The 15,399-nt window shown below is 50.1% G+C and overlaps 1 protein-coding gene across 3 annotated transcripts; it reads right to left on the bottom strand.

The window, feature by feature from the left end:
- Nucleotides 1-2,860: 2,860 nt before the first annotated feature.
- Nucleotides 2,861-12,812, bottom strand: NR2F1 (nuclear receptor subfamily 2 group F member 1). 3 transcript variants are annotated; one of them, XM_047778286.1, is made up of 3 exons: nucleotides 11,996-12,812; nucleotides 9,052-9,579; nucleotides 2,861-3,941 (listed from the first exon to the last, which is right to left on the bottom strand). In XM_047778286.1, the coding sequence occupies exons 1-3, from the start codon at nucleotides 12,453-12,455 to the stop codon at nucleotides 3,661-3,663; spliced, it is 1,269 nt and encodes a 422-aa protein (XP_047634242.1). In that variant the 5' UTR covers nucleotides 12,456-12,812; the 3' UTR covers nucleotides 2,861-3,660. The 3 variants fall into 3 exon arrangements, with proteins under 3 accessions (XP_047634242.1, XP_047634244.1, XP_047634243.1); XM_047778288.1 differs by lacking the exon at nucleotides 11,996-12,812 and adding an exon at nucleotides 11,674-11,695; XM_047778287.1 differs by lacking the exon at nucleotides 11,996-12,812 and adding an exon at nucleotides 10,249-10,384.
- Nucleotides 12,813-15,399: the final 2,587 nt, after the last annotated feature.

Here is a 15,399-nt window from a genome sequence, read left to right as displayed (position 1 = left end):
GAGGCGCAGTCCCATTCCCTAGCGATTCCTGGAGGCAGCAAGTCCGGAGACAGCCTTTTTGATGTTTTCAGCAAAGCTTGTGGCTAAAGTAGTTTAAACCGACTTCAAAGCCCCGAAAATTCTCAATCGCCCAGCAAGTGTTTGGGTTAGAAAAAGGAACGTTTGACTTTCATATGTCACAGGTAATTTCCAGAGGGAAGTCACCTTGTGTGGGCTGCTCTCCCACTGTTAGGCTGTGTTTCCTCTGGCCCTGGGGGGGGAGGGTTGGCTCTACCCTGCCCAGCTAGCTTGGTCCTACTCTCAGGGGTTCTTAGGGCTGCATGCCCCTAGCTGACCGTCTGGCCTACACCTGCCTACAGCCTCACACCCGGGTTCCAGGGCTCTGCCTGGTGCTTGGCTCAAAGGTAGCTCACTGTTCACGGGCCTCTGGTTGGCTGGTCGGCCACCCAGGCAGAGAAGACTCCCACCTGCTCTACATGGCCTTCTGCCCAGGGGCTCCAGGGTCAGAAGAAGCACAGGACACTGAGTGGGGCAGCCTGGCTCTCCTGGGCTGCTCCTCCACCCTGTGAGGCAGTCCAGGGCTGTTCCACCCTTAGCCCCCAGACCCTGGCCACTGGACAGCTTGGCAAAGGAGCTTTAGATTGCCAGGAGCAAAGCCTCCTAGTTGTAGGAATGTTCAACCCCTGGCTTAGCTGCCTCTCTCTCAGTTCTTAGAACTTCTCTTAGCATGAGTGGATAGCCTCAGTTCCCCAACAGTGTGTCCTGCTTTGTAGGGGGTGCCTACTTGGCCCTGAGTCCATAGAATGCTCCATCTCTCTAGCCCAGACACACAGAGACCTCTGAAAATGACTCTCTCTGGGTAATGCATGCAGGGACTACCCTAGCTATCAGAGAGACAGCAAAGGAGAAACCTACTGCCCGTGGACTTCAGATAGCCCATTGACCACTGGACAGATCATTTCTTGCTCTTTCCTTCCACTCAGCCCCAAGGCCTCTTGGTTCCTAGCTCAGAACCTTGAAGGAGGCTGAAAGGCCATAGGAAGGTCTGCTCTTCTATCTATGCTATGCTAGTCACCCTCAGGCTTAAGCCCAGGCTTAGAAAGTTTGCTGGGATTTCCCATGCTGTGGGCAATGCTCCTGGCCTCTTCTGGCAGAAGCCAAGTTAGAACTGTCACCTCTGGACCCCGAGACAAGTGCTTCTGGGCCTCAGATTCCCTGCCAGTCCCACGCTAGATGCCTTGTACTTGGGCCTCCATATTGAAATTAATTGAAAAATATGTTTCCGACCTACGAAAATGTTTATCTGTTTTCATCAGAGGGATCACACTGTAATGAATATATTTACATCTCATTTTTTAAAAGGCAGAAAAGATCCATAAGCGCTTGGAGGCAGCTTTCAGCTCACCTCCCCTGCTGTGCCCCGCTGCAGCCCACTCCACCCTAATCCCCACACTCCCAGGAAGTTGAGACTTCCTGGAAAGTGGTCAGTGGTTAAATATGAGTTCTTTCCATGCCCTTCCTGCCTTGGGTGCCCACCTGCAAGGAAGTCAGCCTAGGCCCCAAAACATTGCTCCTGGGTTTGGTGCAAAGGATGAGGCCCAGGGCCAGGTGGGGCCTGTTGGAAGGCAGGAGAAAAGCAGCAGCCTGGGGACTCTACCCTGGTCCAGCTGCCCTAGGGCTCTAAGACCTGCAGGGACTTCTTCACAGAGTGTGTCATTGCCTGGGCTGTGCCTCACCCAGAATATTAAAACCCTAGGTGGGTTGGAGCTTGTTAATGCATTTTTAAAGGGATGGGGCGACCTGGAGACTTCTAGATGGCCAATAGAGAGCAAAACTTTGCCACTGACTTCTGAAAGTAAAGCTCGTGCCTCATCTGGGCCTGTTTGGGGCTGCAGGAGGGGGAAGAGGTGAGAGATGTTATTTTAAAAGACCTGGCTTTATTAATACATTAAGAAAAAGCTCCCTTGGCAGTATGTGTTCTCGCAGCGCCGACTCAGATCCTATAAAACATTCATGCGCCAAAAGCTGTTACAGAGAGCAGCCCCCCTCCATTGCACATCCAGGGAGAGGCCTCTGCAGGAGGTTTCTGGCCCAAAAGGGCCTCTAGGACTCCAAGGCCACTTCTGGAAAGAACCTGCTCCAGCCCAGCTCCTTTATTCCCAGGACCCAGGCCCATACCCCTAAGTGCCACAGGGGAACCCTTCCAGATGCCCACCAGAGCTTGAGAGCCCTCCAGGGAGCCCTGTCACAGGGTCTGGAGTGAAGGACAAACCATAGCCAACTCTTTAGCAGACCATAGGGGGAGCAAAGCCAGGACTCACAGTTCTGAGTTCCCAACTCCCTTCCAGAGCTGGGGAGAGATGACCTTCAAGTCAAAGGCAGTGCAAAGGAGGGTCAAAGGCAATGCAAAGAGGCAAAGAGGTGTCTAAATAGCTCTTTCTGTCCTGACCCCCACCCCACCTCCCTGCATCCAGAGCTCCATGCTCTCCCTGCCAGGCAAATTCCCACCTGCCGTCATTGGAGCAGGTGGCACAGAGATTCTGCCCCTGTAGGGCTGGGCCTGCCCCAGCCTCTGGCCCTGCTGCGAGCCGGCTGCCCACCACCTACAAGGTCACAATGGCTGCTTCCTGCAGCAAAGTGCCCTGCCCTTCCTGCCCACCCTGTCCCACGCAGAGCCTGGCCTTCTGCATTTAGAAAACCAAGGCAGCTGCTTGGTTTTAGGAAATAAATCTAGCCAACTTGGTAATGAACCTTAAAAGTTTCCCCCCATCACCCCCCTATTCTAATAATAATTGGAGTGGAAATTAATTGGAGGGTTCTCTTGCACTGATGACATCTGTCAAGCAACCAGACACGTGGGTTTTGCTAAATTCTTTTATTTTTTGTTTAAATTTTCACTTCAATTTTAATTCTTGAAGAACAGCCTTGACAACATATATCGCACTCATTATAAGAAGCAAAGGGTTATATCAAAAATTATTAGTATAGAATCACAGGAAATCTGGTTTGGAACCAGAAAAAAATACAAAACAGATATAGATACATAGACACAGGACAATTTTTTATAATTATTTGGAAAATGTTATTTTCCCCTAATTCTTGTTTCTTTTTTATGTGCATACGATGTTTAAATTTTACAAAAAAATGAAAATAAAGACTAGTATTTTACAAAATGAATAACAATGTTTGAGGGGTGTGTGTATGTGTGTGTGTGTGTTTCTACATAGGATTCAGTCCACTTCCATGTGTGTTGTTTCTGTACAGAATATATCCACATCCGTCCACAATAAATCCTGGAAGGTCCATTAGTATCCTTCTGTTTTATTAAAATTTTCATGGTCCTCTCTTCCAAAATTGTTTTTCATTTTCTCACCAGACACAAGGTCCTTTTTTTTTTTTTCTTTCTTTCTTTCTTTTTTTTTTCCTTTCCATAGTGTTCACAGATCAGATCCTAAAAAGAGTCTCTTTTTCTCTTGGTTTGCAGCTCGGGTTGCATTTCTGCAGGGTGGGCTGCTCCTGTCCACCCGGCCCTCCTCCCGCGTGCCCAGCCCACCGCACCCAGCATCAGCCGCCTGATGTCCCGCGGCTTTGGAGTCCATGGCCCGCGCCGGTCCTGTGAGTCTCTAGTGGGGTCGGGGGCAGGTGAGAAGCGCCCAAGGTCTAGGAGCACTGGATGGACATGTAAGGCCAGTTGAAGCTGCTCCCGGACAGTAACATATCGCGGATGAGAGTTTCGATGGGGGTTTTACCTACCAAACGGACGAAGAAGAGCTGCTCAATGACCGAGGAGGAGACGGTGCGCAGCGAGGGCAGTCGCAGTAGCAGTTTGCCGAAGCGGCTGGGCTGGTTAGGGTACTGGCTTCTCACGTACTCCTCCAGCGCGCACTGCGATTTCTCCTGCAGGCTCTCGATGTGGGCGGCATCCGACAGGCCACAGGCATCTGCCCGAGCGGCCACAGGAAGGAGAGACAAGGGAAGGGGGCGCACGGTTAGGTCAGCGAACAGCTAAGTCACAAACAACAAGCCATTTTTTTTTTTCCTTTAAGGAGCAAAAGAGGGAAAAAAAAGAAATGGAAGGGAAAAAAAGAAAGAAAAGAAATCCTCCCTCCATGCCTTCCTACTCCTTCTTCACCACTTCCTTTCCCCAGCCCCAATATAAATAAAAATAAATCAAACCCCCCACCGAGCATAGGGGAGCTGGAGAGGGAAGCACACACTTTCGGAGGTGGCAACCTTTCTAGTCCCTTTGTTTTTCCTCTTTCACCTTTGGATTAAATAATGTACGATGCTGGAGCCATGTTTGCTGTGCGAAGCAACCTGTCCTCCGTCTGCAGGGGAGCATCTTTTCCGCTGTGCTCATTAAAGGGAGGACTTTTTGCCCCTTTTGCCACTGATTTTGGGGTATTCAGGAGCCTTTAAAAAATATACAGCCTGGAGGCAGTTCTAAAATGCTTTTTGGAGTCCCTCTCTCAAACCCAAATGACCCCAAGCAGAAACCTCAAAGAGAACCTAGATTGTGTAGTGAAAAGACAGATGGGAGGGGGTACAAAATCATGGGCTCGAAGCGCCTGTAATCAGATCAAGCCCATGCTTTAGCAATATAGGATTTGCGATCCACTATCTATGCAAGCAAGAACTCTGCAGCAAATCCTTAGTGATGGTGTACACCTCTATCTGTGCCTTAGATCAAGTAATTGAAAATTGGTCACATCTCTGTAAGCTGTAAAATAATCAGGAGGAATATGGCTCAGTTACTCCAGGCTGCAGAAAGGAGACATCTTCAGCGATCAGACACAAAGCTGGGCTGGAGGCAGCTGCTGCTGCTGCTTCAGAACTGTGAGGTGGGGGGTTGAGGAAGGATTTGGGGAGATAGGCTTCCTGTGGCAAGACCAAGGGAGAAAAAGACACCTATATACAATGAAACATCTCAAAACCTGTATGTTTAATCTCACATAGACCAAGGGTTCTTCTTGGTCTACTAAAAATATCTCAAGACAGCAGTTTATACTATATCAACTAAGGAGAGGCAAGCAAATGGAAGGGAAGGTGGAATCAGAGGTATAAAGGGAAGGCTTCCTCTCCTAGTTCAAACACCCATGTTGTTTCTTATATTAATAAAAAATATTTTTAAAAAACAGGAAGATCACAGAGGAGTCCTTATCCAGTCAGGAGGTTGACTAGAGATCAAAGGCAGAATTTGCTAATATATAGATCTGGGAAGAAATTCATGCATGGCAATACCCCCAGAAGGACATTATATAATTGTGACTGGGCTAGTGTGACCCTAGGAAGACACAGCAAATGATTCAAAGCAAAACCTGTGTCTGCTGAGTTTCTGAGCTTTATTTCTCTTTATTTCAATAACTGGAGTTTATGAAGCATTCCAACATCATCTACAAGTCTATGGCCTTGAGCAAAAATACAAATAAAACTAGTGATAATTCAAGAACTTCTGAGGCAGGTCTCCTTTGACCCCAGATCCAGGCTGGGTCTCTGGATGTTTCTCTCAGATGTTTAATTACTCTAACCAGCCATTTGGGTCCATCCCACTAGCCTGACTTGGGAAGTCAGTGGGATTTAATGGCTAGCAGGGTGAAGGCAGAAGCCCTTTCAGGCTTCACTGCTTAGAGAGGGGACCCTGAGGTCTACCCTTGGTTCTGCCCACTAACCTGGCCCTGCTGAATGACTGCCATGCGGATTCACATTTACATACATCTTGCTTAACATGCATTATCTGCCCATTATGCCAGAGGATCCCTTTTGGCCTCAGAGAAGGCAGTGTGAAAGGGACCCAGTGATACCCCATCAGATTTTTTTTTTTTAAAAGACCCACATGACATCTCTTCAGGTCTGTAAAATATTTATCTGATATTTACACTTTGTCCCCCAAAGTGAGAGGTCATTACCCTTCCCCCAGCCAGGCTACTCCAAGGGAGAGAAGCCCAGGAAAGGCATGCCTGAGCCCTGTGCTGGCTGCCTGAAGTTCTTTCCTTCTTTGAAGGCAGAATGCCTGTAGCTGGTCCTGACTACAAGGTGCTAGCTGGCCAGCCTTGTGGCCTCCCTTGGACAGAAGTCCTAGTTTGGGCCTGGTTTCCCACTCTAGACATTCATTCCTACTCTGGACATTTCTGCGACAGGATTCCCTCAACTGTGGACCAACAGTATGAGCTCTCAGATCGATTGACTGGTTGTAGTAGCAAAACTAGGTGAGCAGGGGGTGTGATGCAGTACATATTTCCACTCCATGAGTTATACCCTAGATAAGAAAAGCAGGCAGAATGTGCAAAATCCATGTCTCACTTTTTATACGGTAGTGTCAATGTGGGAACCCTCAATATTTCTTCTACAGTATATGGAAAAGAAATTATGTAAATAAATAACCATTACTGCTCAGGCCCTCCCGGCTTAGCCTTTGTAGTGCAGAGAATGTATTTCATGTTGTGCATTCAGAAGAGTTTAGTGTTCAGGAAATATAGATGTAATCAGCTGCCATAACTAGAAATCAAAGTTATTATTGTGCTGAAAATGGATTTATTGTATTTATGTTAACTAGATGGCTCCTTTCAGGGAAAGTCTCATTTATTTGAGGGAATATTTAGGTGTATGAATTAATGAATTTTTTTTAAAAAAGCAAGTTTAGGTCACAACCTAGCCCTTGGATGCTGTCCAGAATATTAAGGATTAAACATACCATCCGGAGGCCAAATGTGAAAACCACCACAGGGAACCCCCGTGCCAGTTTCAAATACTTAGAGCAAACCTCGTTGGACAATATGTCTAAAACTGTCTTTGCCATCATTCAAAGTTTGCTTAAAAGTTGGATGACTTTGAGAAGGCTTCCCATGAATTCCCTTCTGGCTAGCAATCAAAACAAGTTTAGTCAAAAGTGGAAATGTGTTGTGTGGAGGAGGGGAGTGAATTACTGCCGACAGCTCTATTTCCACTTTCAGATATTCTTCCTGCAAGTTTCCAACAAAATAATGTTATTGTCTACTTCTCACCCCCCCTTGCACATTAAAGACTTGGTTCAAGAAACTTCTTTGAGAAAACTTTTTTTTTTTTTTTAAGGGAACACTTTTCACAGGGACATTTTAGGATGGAAAGTTGAAAGAAAAGCATGAATAATTCCACAATCTTCCCTGCAGCCTGCACAGTCTTCGCCTCTCTCTGGGAAAGGGCATGAGATCAGAAAAGTCAAGGGGGTTCAAAGAACCTTAGGGGGGACAAGGAAAAAGGAGGGAGACTTTTCTTGAGAAGACCTCTGTCCAGCTCCAAGTCACATTTCTGCTTCAAGACACCTCACTGGATGAGATTTTAAAACCCCAGCTTCCCTGACACTGGCTTGCTTCCTGATTAATTTGGCTAAAGAGCTGGGTAGTGGAGAGCCAGCCAGGCCCCAGGCCTGCCAGAGCTAAAGCAGCCCAGTCGCTGCTTCCCAGGCTCTTTGTCACTTTTGAAAAACACGTTTCCATCAAGAAGACTTATTAAGATAAAATGCATTCAAACACCAAGGAGGCTATTCAATAAATCTTCCATTTGTTTTAAGGTTTTCACTTTATCCTCTTGCAAAGAATAACTCCCTCTCTCACTAGCAGACCTGCATTTGCACTGAAAGTAAAAGGGGGGCAGTCCAAGTCCACAGCTCAGGCCACCCTGCATACAAATGAGATGCTCTTGTCTAAATAAATTATCTGCTGTTCAGATCGATATTAATACTACATTTGCTACATTACAATATTGTGCAAATTTAAGAGTCATTTTAATACAATGTAAATACGATTCTTCACGCATGAAAGCCAAGAAATATTGATAGATTATACCACTGCTTACTGTTGAACAAGGCTTTGGGAAAGGGGTTTTGCCATTTCTGCTCGAGAATGGTTTTAATTTGGCCTTTGGAGGTCCTGGCTCTAGGATAGATTTATTAAGATGGTTTATTTGTTCTCTGAATGGAGGAATTAAAAACAATAGCGCCAATAATGGTGGTAAAACTGCAGCTAACCCTACTCACAGTGGGCAAGGCCAGAGACCCAGTCTGAGCAGTTCTGTTGCCCACTAGCGTCGTTTCTGGCTTTGTTTATGTTTCCCCCCACCCCATTACCTGCTGTCCTGGGTGTTTATATGTTTCCCTCTTGCAGGTTACAATAATAAAAAACGGGCAGTGTTCTCAGAAGCTCAGACCAGAGCCTTCAAAGGCAACGTTAATGCACTTTCCTGGAAGTTAATTTGAACCATCTATCATAAGAGAAATTGTTAACATGCATGTTACCACTGCCTACATTTAATTTGATGTTTTTAAGGCCCTCTGTTAAATTTCCAATGTTCGTGCGTTTTGCATCTATGAGATTTCTCTCCGGGGCGGGAATCCTCCCATACTTGCGGGTTCTACAATATTGCTTTTGTTTTTTATCATTCTTGTTTAGATCGAATCCGTTTTTTACGACCCTCAATAACCTCAGCAACTGCAAACATGAATGGTTTCCGATAAGGGAAAATCAGTCAGCAATAAAGCGGGATTATTTATGATTTATTTGCGCGTCTTCTTCTCTTTCCACTTCTCTGTGTCTCACTGTGTCTGGAAACTCAGCCAGGGAGCGTGCCACACAGAAGAGAAAGCCACATTCCCACGATCTCGTCCTTCCCTCTCCTCCCCCAGAAACGGTAAGGCCCGGCACACACGCACACCGCACACACACGCACACCGCACACACGCGCAGCTTAGACGGATCCACGGCACCGCCTCCCGCCCCCCCCCCCACCCCGCCAGACACGCACCCGCCGCCGCCGCGGCCCAGCGCGGGGCTCCAGGCCGCGGAGCCGGCCACCTTGCCGCCCGCACCCACGCCTCCTCGGCTCCCACACCACCGCGTTCCCAAGATGGCAGCGGCGCCGCGGGCCGCTTCCCCGCGCGGGGGCCGCGGGTCCCAGCCAGGCCCGAAGTCCGGCGAGGGCCCGGCCGCGCAGGGCGCGGCGCAGGAGGCCGGGCCCAGGCGGAGCGGGGCCTTCGGTCGCTCCCGGCGCGGCCCGCCCTCCCAGCGACCGCAGCCTCACCTGACGTGAACAGCACGATGGCTTTGAGGCAGCTGTACTCGGCCGAGTCGACGTGCAGCGCCTTGAGCTTCTCCACCTGTTCTTGGAAGATGCGGATGTGGTCCATGAAGGCCACGACGCGGTCGGCAGACATAGGCGAGGCGTGCAGGCCGGCGGCGGCCAGCAGCGGCGCCACGTGCAGCGGCATGGAGCACTGGGCTGCGTTGAGCACGAACAGCTCGCTCCAGGTCAGGCGTAGCAGGGACACCTGGTCGGTGATCTGCAGATCCGGGAAGAAGGGGATGTTTCGGGCCCACTCGACGGCGCTGAAGAGCAGGCGCGCGGCCAGCTCGCAGATGTTCTCGATGCCCATGATGTTGTTGGGCTGCATGCATTGGCTGCCGTAGCGCGACGTGGGGTAGGGCTCCGCGCGCAGCAGCAGCGAGATGTAGCCGGACAGGTAGCAGTGGCCGTTGAGGGGGTCCCCGTTGGTGAGTGCGTACTGGCCTGGATTGGGTTGAGTTGGGGGCATTCTTCCTCGCTGAACCGCTGACAAAAAGAAAGAGAGAAAAGAGGCAATGTGCATCCAGGGGGCTTGAGAACCTCGTTGTGCCGCAGCGTAGCGGACACAATGCGGAGGCTCTTCCCGCAGCCAGCGTGTCTTCTTTCGCGCTCACTCTCACTCACAGCCCACACCCGGAGGAAATCTGGGGTGAAGCCCTCCAGCTCCGCGGCTTGGAATGCCCAGCCGTCCCCTGTGCCCCTGGCCCTCCCAGCCCTGCCAGAACTAGGCCTGACTTCAGGGCCCCCAGCCGGCATGGCCAAGAAAGTGCCACACCACCCCTCGACCACAGAGAAGTAACACACAGATTAATGAAATCCCACTCACCCCTCCAAAAAGTACCAAATCAGGGTAAAACAAAAACAAAAACAGGCGAAACCAAAGAAAGGTTGCGGTTCTAGGCAAATGTCTAGCTGCCTCCTCATTTACAAGCAAGCAGGTTTTGCTCAAAATATTGCCATATTCTCTAAAAATGCTATGGAATTATCCTTGAAATAGATAAAAGTTACATACCCTACTAACCATTTACAACTTTTGAACAGAAAACAAGTATCCTGCACCCCTCCCCTATCCCCTCCTCCCCATCGCCCCACACAAAGTTCTCACTGTTAAAAGCAACAGAAAATTGAAAAATTTCAAGAAAAAGTTGAACTTACAGTAGCCAAACATTATTGAAAAAAGTGGGAAATATAATTAATGTCTGTCCTGCGCGGTGCCACTGCAACCTGCAGCCAGCTTTTGCCCAGTGAATGCACGAGCTTGCAACTGCAAAACACTGGATTCATTAACCATCTGAATGCAAAACGTAAGCATGCTTTGAGTTCTTAAAGCTGACCAAAGTTTTTTTTTTTTTTTTAATGTGTATGTTTTACTTCAACAGTGCCAGCGTTTTAAATTGCCATGTAAACAAAGACAACTTTAGGAAAAGTTAGGGCTACTGAACTCTCCCCCAAACAAATTAATATAGATATGTCCATGTACACGTAGCTATCTCACTTCAGGTTGTATACTATTTTCTTAAGTTTGCTTTGATTCTAATTTTAATGCAAGTCCCAATGCAATTTAAGCTCTTGAGACATAATGGCTAGAATACTTTTTTCTAATTATAGTTTTGAACTTGGCAGTTATTTTTCAATTAAATGAGAATACAATTCAAAGTTTTTTTTTTTTTTCAGATGCCTACAAAATCTCCCTGGAGCTAGAAATGAAGTCATCATATTTGCCTTTTCCTTGAGGTCTGAAGGAATTCAATTTCTTTTCTTGTGGCATATAAAATATAATTTTAAAGTCAATTACAAGAAGGAGTAATCTGCATTCTGCAAAATTGACTGGTTCACTAATTTGACTATAAGACATCTTTAATGATTGTCAGGAGATAAACTTTAACTGTAAATGGCTAGATATATTTATAAGAAAAGTGCTGCATCTCTTGCCACATGAACATGAAGCATATCTAAATACAACATCAAAAGTTGTGTTAAAAGAAACCAAATCCATACAACACAGGGATTAAATGATGTGGAAGCTCATGCCAGCTGCAGTCTATGCATTATAGCCAAATCAGAAGGATCGGTAAATGCCGCTGTAAATTGTAATTTGTATGCAGTATTTAAGCAGAGGGTGGAGTTTGATGAAGAAATAAAACGAGTATCATGCTTTAAAAAAAAATGACACACTATGAAAGCACGGTTCAGTCACAAACTTTCCTTTCAAAGTAGAGGGGTGAAAACAAGGCCACAGCTCTGGAGGAGGCGGCCCCAGCTCGGTGAAGAGGAGAGGGAACCAGTGAACAGGCCAGAAGCCCCCCTTCCCCCCTAATTAGACCTACAAGTGCAATAAATCTCACTCCTCTTTTCCCAAGCTAAGCTTCCAAAAGGATGATGCAGTAATGAATCTATGGTTCAGAGTACTCCAGTCTCCAGCCCTCCCCCATTTTAAATAAAGGGCATGAAGAGGTGGAGGGAAAAGTGGAATGAAAAAACACAGAAACAGAGTTTTCTGGGGGAAAAAGCACCCCTCCCCAAGTACATGCCAGCACAGCCCCGAGCATCCTCACGCACACGCGGGAAAGAGACACACACCGAGCACATCCAAGACAGAGGAAGGGGATTTTAAGCCACAGCTCACGATCCCAGGGACTCAATCCTGAGCAGGCAGCGGGCGGGGTGGAGGAGCCGGGGAGTGGAGCGCAGGCCGGGAGGGGGAGGCAGCGGCAGCGAGCTGGGAAGAAGGGGGGGGGGGACGCCGGGGGAGGAAGGCAGCGGGGACAGGGGAAGCTGGGACGGGCCGGGACCGCAGGAGCCCCAGCCTCATACAGCAGCCACCCCCGCCGGAGAGAGAGAAAGAAAGAGGGCCGGGGAGGCGGGCGAAGCTCAGGGAGAGAAGCACAGAAGAAATATTCACCTTCCCGCCTCATGCCCACTTTGAGGCACTTCTTGAGGCGGCAGTATTGGCACTGGTTGCGGTGATGCTGGTCGATGGGACAGTTCCTGTTGGCACGGCATGTGTAAGTTAAGTTCCTGCGGACGCTCCTCTTGAAGAAACTTTTGCAGCCCTCGCAGGTGAATTGGCCGTAGTGCTTGCCGCTCGACTTGTCCCCGCACACCACGCACTCGATGTGCTGCTGGCTCTGGCCCGAGCCAGGCGGGCCCTGGCCCTTGTCCCCTGCCGTGCCGGGGGTGGCGGGCGCTCCGGGCTGGCCCGGGGTCTGCGGCGTGTGCGGCGCGCCCGAGCCCGCCTGCTGCTGCTGCTCGCCGGCGCCGCCGCCGCCGCGGGCCGCCTGCGCTGCGGGGTTGGGGCCGCCGGGGTTGCCCCCGGCCACGTCGTCCTGCGGATCTCGCCAGCTGCTAACTACCATTGCCATATCTTTGGGCCCGGGGAGCGCTGGGGGGAGCCGAGCTGCTCGCCGAGGGCCGTGGGGCGCGCGGGCGCGCTGGGAGGGGAAGGGGAAGGGGAAGGGGGGAGGGGGAGGGGGCGGGGGGCCCGCCCGGCGCCCCGGGGTCGCGGGAGCGGAGCCCGAGCCGGGCACTGGCCGCTGCTTCTGCCGCCGCCGCCGCTGCCGCCGCTACTGCCTCGGCCGCCCCGCTGCTGCTGCGCGCCCGCCCGCCCTGCTGGCGTTTTGTTGTGGTTCCTGCTGTTTTCTTTCTCTCTTTTTGCAGCCCCCCCAGGCTCTCAGGCTCCCCCCCCCCAACACCCCTGCTCCCCTCGCCCGCTCCCCCCGCGCTCTGATCCTGGGGGGGCCACGCTCTCCTTCCCCCCCCTCCCCACCCCCCCCAGCGACCAAGCTCCCTTCTCTCGCTTTTTTCTTCTTCCCCAAGTTGCAAAATCAGAAATGGCACAGGCGGCAGCCGGGAGCGGCGCGGGGCGCAGCGCCGGGGGCGGCGGGCATGGGCCACGGCGCGCGCACACACTCACCCTCCGCCTCGCCCGCACCCCCGCGCACACACACACTGGCACACACACTCGCTCACCCGCGCCGGGCGCCCGCCCGCCTGCCGGCCGCTCGGGCTACGCGCTGCGCGCCGGCGGAGCAGACATAGAGGAAGCGGGCGAGGGCGGCGGCGGCGGCGGAGGAGGAGGAGGTCGCGGCTGCCGGCGCCTCTGGAGCCGCCGCCTCAGCTGCAGCGCCGAGCGCCGCTGGAGGAGCCCGGGCCCGGGCCGGAGTCCGAGCTGGAGTCGGGGCTGCAGCCAGAGGAGCGCGAGCCCAGGTCGGGGCCGCCCGCGCCGCCGCCGCTGTCCCGGCGGGAGCCCTCGCTGGGCTCGGGATTGAGGGGAGCGCGGTGAGCCGAGCAGGGCGCGGGGCGAGGCTGCCGGCGGCGATCAGGGCGCGCTGGTGTCGGGGGGCCAGGTCCAGGGCCGGACGCAGCCAGCCATTCAGGAAGGCAGCGCTGGAGAGCAGAAGGCAGCCAGCGAGGAGGATCACACACTTTGCTCTTTTTGTTGTGCGGGTGGCGCCGGGCTCTCGCTGCCTTCTTCTTTCGGGAGGTGACGGAGGGAGAAAAAAATACGAGATAATTCACGCCGGCGACGATTTCACAGCGAAATAGAAAAAATTAAAATCAGAAGAAAAAGAATTGCAAAAAAAAAAAAAAAAAAAGCGAAAGAGACATCCAAAGTAGGTCGAATAAATAATCCTCTTCTTTTCCTCTTTCTTGCTCCTTCTTCTGCTTCTTCTGCTATAACACACAGAGCTAGTTAAAAAAACCCTGGAGATCGCCCAAAAATGTTCTTTTTTTAGTATTTTAAATAAGTGCTCTTCAGCCGGGAACCAACACCCTCCCTCCAAAAAAAATCATATATGTATAAAATAACGATAAGAATACGAAGGGGGTGCCTCCTCCTCCTCCTCTTTTTTTTTTTTTTCCTTAAGTTTAGCCCTCACTCCTCTGCAGGAATGGAGTAAAAGAGACAAGGAGGAGGGAGAAAAAGGAAAGAAGAAGAATACGGTGGAAACAACTAATAGAATATGTAAGAAAAGGGAAAGAGGAGAGAGAGAGGGGGAAAAAAGAGAGAAAGAGATTGAAAGAGAGAGGCGGAAGAGAGAGACAGAGAGAGAGAGAGGGAGAGAGAGAGAGGAGGGGAGAGAGAGAGAGGAGAGAGAGAGAGAAGAGAGAGACCCCAAAATTGAATGCGTTTAAACGGGAGGACTCGCAGAGCAGTGTTTCCGAAAGGGGGATCTGCGCGAATGTCTGTATATAGTGAACTTTGACACTACTATTGAAACTGACACGTTTCTATGGAGATCGCTGCCTTATATGGAGCTCGTGTCAAGGAGCCAAGAGAAGGGCTGCTGGCAACTGATAATCAAAGGCGACTGACTGGTCAGAGCCCTGAATCGGGGGGGAGAGAAAATGGGAGGCTAAGGTTAGCCAAGCCTCCCGCACGCCATTGGTTGGAGAGCCCCTCCCCCCTCCTCTTTTCCTTTCTTTCTCCCCCCCCCCCCTTAGCTACCTACAGACGGGAATGGCGTAGAGAGGAGGAGAGAAAGTGAGGGAGGGGGGTGTGCTTCTGACAAGCGCAATTTACATTGAGATCGCCCTGCGCTGCTATTTACTCTGAGACCTGATTAGTATGGGTCGTCTATGGTCACACACACGCACTCTCTCTCTCTTCTCTCTCTTCTCACACACACACACACACACACACGCACATGAGCACCAGAGGGGGAAGGGATGGCGAAGGGAAGAATGCCTTGCAATGGGTAAAAAGAGAATTCGAAGGACATTATTTTGTTTTCTCCTGAAAAGTTTTTAAAATTAGGTTTTATGAGCGTGAAGTGTCATTGAAAATGTTAGGAACATTTTAAATGGGAATTAAACTCTCACCATTTTAATGATTCGTGAAATATTCTGGGTTTGGATTGTTTTCTTCTTTCACATATAAGCACAAGCCAAGAGTGCATTCTGCTCATTTATATTCCTTCAAGAAACAAAGTAGGGATCTCTATTTTTTGGTCAATGTATGTTTTGGTTTTAAAATTAAAGGTTTAATTACGAGAAAAACACACTCTTGGAATTTGCAGCTATTCCACAAAATCAATCCGAATCAACGGTTCCTCTTCATCCCAAAGATGATTTTAAAATAAACTTTCCAGTCCATCCGATTTTTCTTCTTTCTTTCTTTTTCTTTTTTCCTTTTGGTATCCTGAGGCTGTTGTCCAAACTCCAAACAAAGCTTCAATAATTATTAATAAAACAGTAGTAAGTTCTCATATTGTTGGCGGTCGGGGGGGGGGAGTTGCTGCCAAGTCTGAGTCCCAGGGAAAGCCGGAAAGGGGTGAGAGGAAAGGAAGAAGGCAAAGAGATTGG

This window comes from Phacochoerus africanus, chromosome 4 (genome assembly GCF_016906955.1).
Source record: "Phacochoerus africanus isolate WHEZ1 chromosome 4, ROS_Pafr_v1, whole genome shotgun sequence".
Classification (NCBI taxonomy): Eukaryota; Metazoa; Chordata; class Mammalia; order Artiodactyla; family Suidae; genus Phacochoerus; species Phacochoerus africanus.
Note: the sequence above shows the minus strand (reverse complement) of the source record. Positions and strands in the feature narration are given on the sequence as shown.